The 10,891-nt window shown below is 32.0% G+C and overlaps 1 protein-coding gene and 1 long non-coding RNA gene across 2 annotated transcripts; one reads left to right on the forward strand and one right to left on the reverse strand.

Moving 5' to 3' along the window:
• Nucleotides 1-787: 787 nt before the first annotated feature.
• On the forward strand, nt 788-1,735 carry LOC121229135 (uncharacterized). The gene is made up of 2 exons (XR_005926712.1): nt 788-1,060; nt 1,453-1,735. It is a non-coding gene; the product is annotated as an uncharacterized lncRNA (long non-coding RNA).
• Nucleotides 1,736-5,788: 4,053 nt separating this feature from the next.
• Nucleotides 5,789-9,971, reverse strand: LOC107960334 (uncharacterized). Its single transcript, XM_016896664.2, has 6 exons — nt 9,446-9,971; nt 7,803-7,934; nt 7,539-7,703; nt 7,063-7,185; nt 6,618-6,761; nt 5,789-6,355 (listed from the first exon to the last, which is right to left on the reverse strand). The coding sequence occupies exons 2-6, from the start codon at nt 7,923-7,925 to the stop codon at nt 5,885-5,887; spliced, it is 1,026 nt and encodes a 341-aa protein (XP_016752153.2). The 5' UTR covers nt 7,926-7,934; nt 9,446-9,971; the 3' UTR covers nt 5,789-5,884.
• Nucleotides 9,972-10,891: the final 920 nt, after the last annotated feature.

Here is a 10,891-nt window from a genome sequence, read left to right on the forward strand (position 1 = left end):
AAAATAATAATAATATAGGCAAGTGTTTGAAATAAAAAAAAGTATAATTTAAAATTGAGAAACAAATGGTATACATAAATAGATTTAAAGGGAAAAAAATATAAACATGTTTGCAAAGGAATTTAAATAAGTAATTCAATTAAATTATGTATATATATATATAAATATCAATGTGTGAAAATAAATATCATATTAATCTTTAAAACATAGAATCATATAAAAGAGAATTTTAAAATGGACAAATTATAAAATAAAACAATCTCTTTTAATATATATATATATATAAACAAAAGTATAAAATGACAAAATAGAACAATACAAAATCAGTAAAATAATCTCAAGATAATGATGAATAATAAATAAATTTTAAAGAAAACAAAAGAATTACAAGAGAAAGAAAAAATAAAAAATAATAAAAAAATACTCCATTGAAATAAAAATAAAATCGCAGGAATAATTTACAAACAACTAAAATTATTAAAACTATACTGAGGACCAAAATTCGATGCACGCCAACCAAAGGGGATTAAAAACAAAATTATCCCAAATACCAAAACACAGTATTCTAGCGCGGACTGAATTGAGATGACGCACAAATTTCAGGGTAAAAACGAAAGAAACAGAATAGGGTTTAATTAAAAGGCAGCACAAATAGAAGGGACTAGCCACGCAAATTACCCATTTTAGGCACACAGACCCCTGCCTTTACCCAAACGGCGTTGTTTTATTTTTACTATTTAAATCAAACCTTTATTTTAAAACCATTTTAACCTTTATTTCTGTTTTATTTTTTTCTAAAAAAAAAACCTAATACTCTCAGACTCCCTATCTCTTCTCTTTCTTTTCAGCCGACAAGCCATTTCCTACTCACTTAACCGCTGCCATGGCCGGTGGCCGGCGTTGCGGAGAACGAGCCTTTAAGCTCTGTCTTCAAAGTCCCTTTTGAAGGCTAAACCTTCAGCAACCAAAGAACGAGGAGAAAAGGAGTTCTCTGTCCCTTTGTCGAACCCGATTACAACGACGGAGAAATCACTCCGACGGCAAGCTCGAAGGGATTCAAGTGACCATTTTTCCTTCCTTCTTAGTTTTTTCTTAAACAGATTCGCGAAGAGAAAGAAAAAAATAAAAGAAAATACAGTAGAAAAAAAAATCAAAATCAAAAGAACCAAGAACACCATTTAATTTCCAACCTTTCTTTCGATTTGCTTGTTTGTGTTTCGATTTCTAATATCTGTGTTACAATCTTTTTTTTTTGTATTTAAAAAAAAAGAAAACCCCTCTCCGAAATCCTTCTTTCGAATACAAACTATCCTTGGGCCTTTATAGCCATTTTTGCATTGTTTAAAAATACATATTTCTTTGTTTTTACTGCCTTTGCTACTATTTTGTCTTGCTTTTTGTACTATTTGCGTGTTGCCTTGTCACTGTTCCCTCTCTGTTGCTTATTTACAGGTGTTGATGGAGGAGAACTTCGAGCGGCGTGCGTGCTGGAGCAGTGTACGGCGCACATGGGTAGCGGCACACACTACTGCTAGGGTTTCTCAAATGGTGGAACTAGTTTAGGTTTGGGCCATTTTGGGCTTATTTTAGTTTGGGGTTTGGCTGTAAGGTTGGGTTTAGTTTGTTTTTTTGGATGGGGTTCACAAAATTTGGGCTTTATATTTCTTGTTTATTATTGTAATGGGCCCGGGCAAAATTTAGTTTTCACACATTATAACATATTTTTTTAAAGGAATTTTTTTTGAAGAAAATAATTTTTCTAGATTTACAAATAAGATGATCACGCAAGGACATAAATCTATATGACACATTGTTTAAAGCATTACTAATAAAAACTGTATCAAAATTTTTAGACCCAATGGTGTTCTTTTTAAAAACAGGTAGACCTACTTTAGATAAGCACCCCCAAGTATTGTAGATTAAAGGCATAAAATTTTCATAATTCATATGAGGTGCAGTCAAATTTTTTATGAGACACCCTATTAAGAATATGTTTTGCAGAAAGTACGGCTCACCCACATATTGTCAAGCAAGCTAGTTCTTAGAAGTAAGGCATTTGTCATTTCTTTTAAAGTTCTATTCTTTCTTTCAGCTATGTCATTTTGTTGTGAAGTTTAAGGGGCAGTGGTCTCATGTATTATGCTATGTTTCTCACATATTTCTTTTAGGAAATTAGTGCTATATTCATCTCTTCTATCAGATCTAACTCATTTTATTCTCCAAAAAAGATATTGGGAATTAATTCCCAATAAATAAGAAATAATTGAGCGTGAGAGCCAAATGAATCGAAAGGTTTATGTTTGGTTCGGGAAGGGATCATGGAATTTTTGAAATAAAAAAAATGAATAGAAAGATAATATACTTTCATTAAGTGATTTATTAGATAATCGAAAAGAGCGGATCTTGAATACTATTCGAAATTCAGAAAAACTACGCGGGGGGCTATTGAACGGCTGGAAAAGGCCAGGGCCCGCTTACGGAAAGTAGAAATAGAGGCGGATCAGTTTCGAGTGAATGGATACTCTGAGATAGAACGAGAAAAATTGAATTTGATTAATTCAACTTATAAGATTTTGGAACAATTAGAAAATTACAAAAATGAAACCATTTATTTTGAACAACAAAGAGCGATTAATCAAGTCCGACAACGGGCTTTCCAACAAGCTTTACAAGGAGCTCTAGGAACTCTGAATAGTTCTTTAAACAACGAGTTACATTTATGCACCATTAGCGCTAATATTGGCTTGTTTGGGGTGATGAAAGAAATAACTGATTAGCCATTTTTTTTACCTTTTACTTTATTGTAGATTGTAGGCATTATTTTTTTTCTTCCAAAAAATAATTAGGAAATACTCATGGTAACTATTAGAGCCGACGAAATTAGTAATATTATTTGTGAACGTATTGAGCAATATAATAGAGAAGTAAAGATTGTAAATACTGGTACCGTCCTTTAAGTGGGAGACGGCATTGCTCGTATTCATGGTCTTGATGAAGTAATGGCAGGTGAATTAGTAGAATTTGAAGAGGGTACCATAGGCATTGCCTAAATTTGGAATCAAATAATGTTGGTGTTGTATTAATGGGTGACAGTTTGATGATACAAGAGGGGAGTTCTATAAAAGCAACAGGAAAAATTGCTCAGATACCAGTGAGTGAGGCTTATTTGACCATACTTCTATTTTATAAAGAAGAAAGGATTTATCAGCTTCATCTTTTGACCATAAGAGATAAACCTTTGTGTATCTAGAAAAATCATCTACAAAGGTAATATGTAGCATTTTTCTCCTTTACTCTCTGTGTTTCTAAAGTCTGTTAGATCTGTATGAATTAACTCTAAAAGTACAGTCTTCCCATCGTCAACAGGTTTGGAGTGAGGTCTTGTATGCTTTGATTCAACATAGATTTCACATTTATAACGTTGTTGTTATCTAGATTAGGAAGCAATTTCATCTTTGTAAGCATTTTATAAGAGTAAAAGTTCACGTGTCCTAATCTAGCATGTGACATATCGAGAGACTCAATAGTGTAAGCAGAAGTAGAAGTATTAGATACAGTCTCAATCACAAACAACCTTCCACTTAGGAAACCTTTTCTTATATAGTTTCCATTATAAGAAAGTACAAGTTTTTCAGATTCAAATACTAGTTTAATATTTTTCTTATTCAGAAGTCCACAACTAATCAAGTTTCTACGTAAAGCATGAACACACAAAACATTATTTAAAGCAAGTATTTTGCCAGAAGTAAGCTTAAGTAAAATCTTTCCTTTACCGAGTACTTCTGAATTGCTTGAATTACCCATATAGACTTGATCACCTTCAACTACATTCTCAAATTTGGTGAACACCTCTCTATTGGCGCAGAAATGTTTAGAAGCACATGTGTCTACTATCCACTTGTGTCATTTTCTACCAGGTTGACCTTAGAGACCATAGCGGCGATCACCTCATATGGATCTTCAATTAGGTGCACTAGTGGTTTGAGTTTGGATAGATCAGGGATGTAGTTGTTAACGACGAGAGACATTGTTTCTACAGTAGTAAGTATCGCTTCTAAATTGTTGGAAATTACTATGCAGAACAAAGACATTAGCACTGACAGGTACAAATAATAAAGGGAAAATAAATAAATAAATATTGTGCCGTGAAAAACCACTACCTTAGAAGCAATTTCGCCCTGATTGGTGTAATCGAAAATGGACACGCTCTTAAGGTTAACACAATGTTTCCAAATTCGTACACTCGAATAAGGGAAGATGAAACTTAATTGATATTGCTCTTTTTTAAATTTATGAGAAATAAGATCAACATAAGTTTAAAGGTGGTCGAAAAATTTGGCTGAAAAAACCACACTAGAATCAATTTCCAAGAAAGTTTGGAGGGGTCATACCTACTTAAAACCCAAACTCCTAGACAAAACTTTTTCTAATGTAATTTTTAGTAAAATAACAAAGCTCTTAGAGAAAAAAGAATAAGGTAGACGAGAAGAATGATAGAAGTTACGTTTTTGTTGTGTGAAATATGAGGAAGATAGCCTCCTATTTATACTATTAGTTGAAGGGCAAAATAGTAAAAATGTAGGGATAAAAAGGTAAAATTGGCAGAAAATAGTTTTAAGAAAAAGATATTTTCCGTTGATCAGATTTTTCTTTATTTTTTGAAATATAATATAAAAATTTTATTCAAAAATAAACATAAACACAAATCAAAGGCAACGGCACAAGTATATTAGGCATTTAGCCCAATTATATAACAGAGATAAGGAATAAGACTATATTTAAACCCTTTCATTAACCTATCTAGAACTAATATGAGATTTCTTTACATTACCCACAACCACAATTTCAAGCTAGAATTGTTCTTGTTCGTACAATTATAATTTATACGCTTAGAGTAAGAAATTTGACAGTGTAGGTTAATAAACAGGGAAAAGAAATTGAGCAATATTATCGAAGGAAAATCAACGATGAACTATAAGATTACCCCAGAGTTCAATGATATTCAGATTTTGATGTAGGATTTTGTTACTGTCATGGTGAGACAAGGCAACAAACAAATAATAAAGGCAGTCAAAGGAGCAGCCAAGGAAAGTTATGGACATGGATACCTCCTTTACTTGGCCCTAATCATCCTTTTATATATATGTCTGATTTTGGAATTGACTTATGTAAAAAAAAAAAATTCATTTCATCTCCATCTAAATCATCGAACATATATATTAATTTATACTTAAATAATTTTTATAATTTTTATTATATATTTTATAATTTATTATAAGTAGAGATATCTATCTCTTTATTCATAAGTACATATGATCATAGACTGAATCTGAAAATAATATTTACACATTTTATATTTATTTAGACTTGACGCAATCCAATTCAAATTCATTTTAAAAACGATCATATTAATTTTTTAAATAAATTTTAAAAATATATTTATTATTTTTAATTTAATATTTAATAATTATATATATATCTATTAATTAAAATCTTATATACGATCATCTTAATATTTTTTAATGTTTATATTATAATAATATTATAGATTTAATTTTTATGAGTTATAAATTACATAATATATAAAAATACAATAATATAAAACATTATAAACTAAAATATGGATCGAACTTGAACTTTGAATATTTAAGTCAAATTCTGACCCATACTTTAAATAGGGCTATATTTTTACTTATGCTTATTTTTCAAACATAATATTATTGTCCAAACTCTCTCAAGGAGTCTTTAAACTTGGACGAGTTACTTAGCCCATTAACATGTCTATCCATAAGTAATTTAAAACTGAGATTAAGTTAAAATGGAAATATGATTACAATATTGTTGAACAAATTTCATATAAAAAATACTAAGGAATTCGAACAAATTAAGAACTCGAGGATTCCTCCGTCAACAGCTTCCTACGATGCCGCGATAGCTTCCTGTTTCTCCTATGTGACTTCCATCTTTCTTTAATGTCAGGGACCTGCTCGAGTTGGTGATGGTGTCCACCTATGTCCTTCAATAACCGAAGCTCCTCTGAAATTTCCGAGTCACGGCCGCCCTTGAGTCTGTCGGCCTCGGCAAGTAGATCATTTATAAGCATCTCAGTGGTTTTTGCAGGTATTCCACTTAGATACCATGAAATGGGCGGAGGAGGTGCAATGGCTGGTTGAATTAGTTGGTCTAAGCTCACCTTTGATCCAATCCTTCCTTTACCTCCAGTACACGAACAATACTCCGCCCATGTTTTAGGTTTGAAAGGAAAACAGGTTTTCTCATCGACAAAAAAAGGTTCGACTCGCCAGTAACCTTCGAATTTTTTCATGAATCCGGTGCTCATTTGCCTGAACCTCATCTGTTAACCATGATCATTAGAACTAAGAGTTAACCACTAGTAACACATGCGCGATCTTTTTGCAAACTTATGCATTGAGTAATCCAACCAAGATAAGTTTTATTTGGACTCGGGTCTTTAGTCAGATATAGGTTTTCTGTGTATTTAAGGAATTCTTGAAGAATCATATCTCCATAATCGTGTCACTTAGACACTTTGCCTCGGAGACGGGTACTTTCGAGAAACATGAAAAGCAAATAATCTGGGAAAAACAAATCCATACCGAGTAATCTTCTCTGTTTTGATCCACTAGAACATGAACTGAGATGGTTCCTGACCACCAAAGGAATCTCCACCAAGCTGCTTGTTCCACTTCAACCACCTGTCTTTGACCTTCATCGATTAAAACCTTTCTTGACATCACTTCCTGAAACCAAAGATCAGGTCGAAAAATCTAAAAACCAAAACTTCTGAAACTGCTCGAAACATTGAAGCTATGGGGATGTCATTCCCTCATAAGGATAGTTGCTATGTTACTTGGACTTGAGTGTGTTTCAAATTCTTTCATGCACTGAAGGGTCTTTTGAGGATCATATCCTCGTACCCACATCTGAAAACTTGTCAAACATGGGTGATTTGGGAAAAATAAAGAGTAGAAGCAACATGGGTAATTGTAACATGATACAAAACTTCTGATTTATTATTGTGGTTGAAACTAGTACACTCACCTTAACGTTTTTGAAAACTCTCCGGTTATCAGGATCAGTGACAATATTATACACAGCATCAGGGGGCAACCCGACATCGATTGTTGCCTTAAGGTAGCAAAGGGAACCTTTTGCTACACTGACCTGCCGAGCATTAGAATTTTAGTACTTAGCAAACTGATCGATTCTCAGGATAAAAAATCCAATGAAGCCCAAGAAAGTAAGTAACAGCAATGTGGTGTAAACATTGGTTATATAATTATCTTTTATTATTAGAAACAAAGGTTTTACTTCAATGTCGCTTTTACGAATGAAATGGTACTACAAAAGTATCATGCTTTGTTACTCAAACTCGGATGTGAGCAGGTTTGTGTAATTGGAGAATCTTTGGAGGATCATATCCCAATACCTATGTCCAGACACCATGTTATGGACAGAGGATGAGACTAGCAGCATTCTTCATAATGAAACCATAAAATTTCCCAATAACTCCCTACCTCTATTTCTGGAGGTGGATTAACCCATGAAGGATTTTCTCTCCAAGCTTGCAATTGTTTCTCTAGATTGATCTGCAATCCGGAAGATGAACCGTTCTTCTTCTCAAGAGAAGAGTTCAACGGTTTTATTCTGGCACCATCTTTGGCTAATCTCTTGAGCTGTGACTGTAAGAAACAAAAAAAAAAGGAATTTTTCAATCAAAGTCTAATAAAGAAAAACTGATCTATCAGCATGGCATCCGTTAAATAAGAGATATGACTAACCTTAAGGCAGTTTTGAAGTTTGCTCGGAAGTTGAACTAAAAAAGCAGAAAATGCTGGATCAAGAACCTTGGATTTTCCATTCCTCGGAGTATCTAAGCTTATTCTTTTCCCTTCCATTCTCATCTGTGAAATCTGAACATTAATAAGAATGTTAATCCATTACCAATTAAAAACTATGTTCTTTTTTCAAAAATAAAAAAATAAAAGTTCTCCTTCCAAAGATTCTGAAATTTTCGGTGGAACAGCGGATAGCACTTAGTTTTGTTACTCTGCCGCTTCATTTTTCTTAAAATACCCATATTTGGCACATTTTTGGATATGGGTATGGAAATACAATCCCTCAAGACTTCATAAAGAAAAAACTGAATGCACCTTTATCCGAGTCAGAGTAACAAAGGCACTTAGGTATCAATTTCTTGAATGCAACTAAGTACAGGATGAAAGGTATACATAGAACAAAAGCTTATCTATCAAGGTTAAATGTAAAATTGTCATTCTATGCTATGTTACTCGGATTCAGGTGAGAGTGATGGACAAGTATGTGTCCTAGACACATGATATTCATTTTCTCTACATTGTTCCATTTATTTGGGAGGTCTTTGGAGGATCATATCATCATTCTCATCACCAAAATTATGTCCGACACGGATATCAATATTTCAACAAAAGTTAAAAGAGTCGGAGCAAAATAGATCCTATTTACCAAAGATAAGAAAAAACAGATCCTTAGTTAAACTAGCAAATCACACACGCTACACTCTTTAGGATTTATGTGTTGTATCTGTAACCTAGGACCTTCGGACATAAACATAAGTAAGAAATCATATTTGGATTCAGTGTTCAGGTTGGATCAAAAACATTACAAAGTATCTTTAATTTCATCTATATTACTTGGATTTGGTGTGACCGTCGGACGTGAGTATACATCCAATACAAATATGTTCAATAGTTTTCCAAGATTTTCATGTATTTAGAAGATCTTATGAGGATCTATACACTCTACCAGTGTCTAAATATGCGACAAATTCGGGTGACAAACATGGTTTAATAAAAAATAAGAGTCATGGCAATATAGCTTTTCATCAGCTGGTTAACTGAAAGTACACGTCTCAAAGAAAGTATACGTTTACAAGGAAACCTTGGAAAGACTCCCGCAATCAAATTCAACCAACAATAATCCCCAAATACAAACCCTTGAAACAATTAATCAAACAAAGCTAATCTCCTAAAAAAATGCCACATAAAAGATTTATGCATAAATGAAACTACGACAATTTCTTAGCAGTAACTGGTTCTCAGCAAAATCCAAGATCAACTACAACCGCAATCCATCAAATAGTATGTTTTGAAACAAGAAATTGAATATTTGAATTCAAATTTCATTTGTTATATAAACTATGAAAATATGAAATTCAAGATCATAATTATCTACATGTATTTCAAATTCACCACTCCAAAAATCGACAAATTATATTTATTATAAGTTTTTATCATCGAATTTGCACCATTTTAAAATCTGAAATCCAAATTCCCAGGCCAGCCTAAAATGTTCTGATAAAAAGATAAAGGCGTAGAAATCTAACAACACTGGCAATGAAAAATTAATTTAAAGAAAAAAAGAGAGAAAAATGGGTTCAACTTACAATGTGAATCTGGCGACAAGAATATTCATTCCAGTTGAGATTCCACGTGAAAAAAAATCAGTAGTTTAGGCAATAGGAAATTGTGAGTTGAAAGCTTTTTGCTTTTGCTTCAGAATTATAGAAGTTAAGCGACAAAACAGTTGAAGCACATGAAACACGCAATTAATTTAAAGGCGGCAACGAGCTTGGTCTTCAGAATAATCAACCCCCAGAAACGGAAGATTCCTGTAAAACACGTCTAAATTCTGGACGGTGATCTTAATTTATTAATTTGAGACCCTCCTTTTTAATAGGGTTCCATTTTTATATGGATAATCTTTTACTTCTGTATCTTGGGGTTTTAGACTTCACCACGTGTCCACTTTCCCTTTTCCTTTTCAATAAATATAAATAGGTACACTTTTCCAATTATAATTTTTTTTATTTTATATTTAAACTAAAAAATTTTACTATTTAAACAGTTGGATCATTTTAATTTTTCTTTTCTTTCCCATCCCACCTCTCCCACCATCGTACTCACTCCCTCACCCCATTCAAGGGATGAAAAGTTGCTGCTCTTTTTATTCCAAAAATTAAATTGAAATAAATTTTTGGAAGATTTTTTTTTAATTTTTATTTTGTGTTTATTTAGAAGAAACAAAGAAGATAAAAAAAAATGGGAAATTAGAGATAAAGAGAGCAGCAGAGGCATTTTGGATGGTTTAAAAAATGGGAGGTCCGGTGGGGGAGGAAGAGAAGGAGAGGGATGGGGATTCTTGTTTTATTTAATATTAATATTAATATAAAATTTAAATTTATTATTATATTTTTAAAATAATATATATATAGTTTTTAAATTTTTTAAAATTAAGATTAAATTAAAATTATTTTTATTTTGAGGATTATTTTTTAAAATTATAATTAAATTAATATAATATGTAAAAGGTAATATTAAATTTATTATTATATTAGTTTTTCAACTATCACGTTAATTTATTGATTGTGACTTTAACATAAATTATTAAAATTATCAAATTATATAATATGAGTGATTAAATTATAACTATTTAAAAAAAATTTAATAGTTAAATGATTGTGTGATCCGGAAATTTAAAACCCCATAAGTTTGCTATGATAACACCTGTCCTTGTTGAAGTGTATTGAATTGGTGGACTGATTTTGATTTGGGGCAAGTGGGTTTCATATAATGATTTTATTGTTTTACATCTAAGCAAGCTGAGGCCCTACGTCTGTTATTCATTCCAAACAATTGGGGGCTTAATTATCTAGAGTATGATAATCATTATTGAAATTTGTTGAATTTTGATGATCTAATAATGTTAGTTCCAAATAAAATTAAAGAAAATTTTCTTATTCAAAGGTTTGTTTTTTAGCAGGAAAGGATAGGATTAAGCGATTACATTAGATAAAACCATAATTAAGAGGAAATAGATATGTTGCGATCTC

This window comes from Gossypium hirsutum, chromosome A05 (assembly GCF_007990345.1).
Source record: "Gossypium hirsutum isolate 1008001.06 chromosome A05, Gossypium_hirsutum_v2.1, whole genome shotgun sequence".
In the NCBI taxonomy this organism is placed as follows: Eukaryota; Viridiplantae; Streptophyta; class Magnoliopsida; order Malvales; family Malvaceae; genus Gossypium; species Gossypium hirsutum.

Bases quoted from the DNA above. Each gene is read 5' to 3' on its own strand.
- LOC107960334 (XM_016896664.2), bottom strand. From the start codon at position 7,925: ATGAGAATGGAAGGGAAAAGAATAAGCTTAGATACTCCGAGGAATGGA. The intron at 7,186-7,538 runs GTAGGGAGTTAT...AATGCTCGGCAG, and splicing joins ATCCACCTCCAGAAATAGAG to GTCAGTGTAGCAAAAGGTTC. The intron at 6,762-7,062 runs GTGAGTGTACTA...CTTTGGTTTCAG, and splicing joins GAGTTTTCAAAAACGTTAAG to GAAGTGATGTCAAGAAAGGT.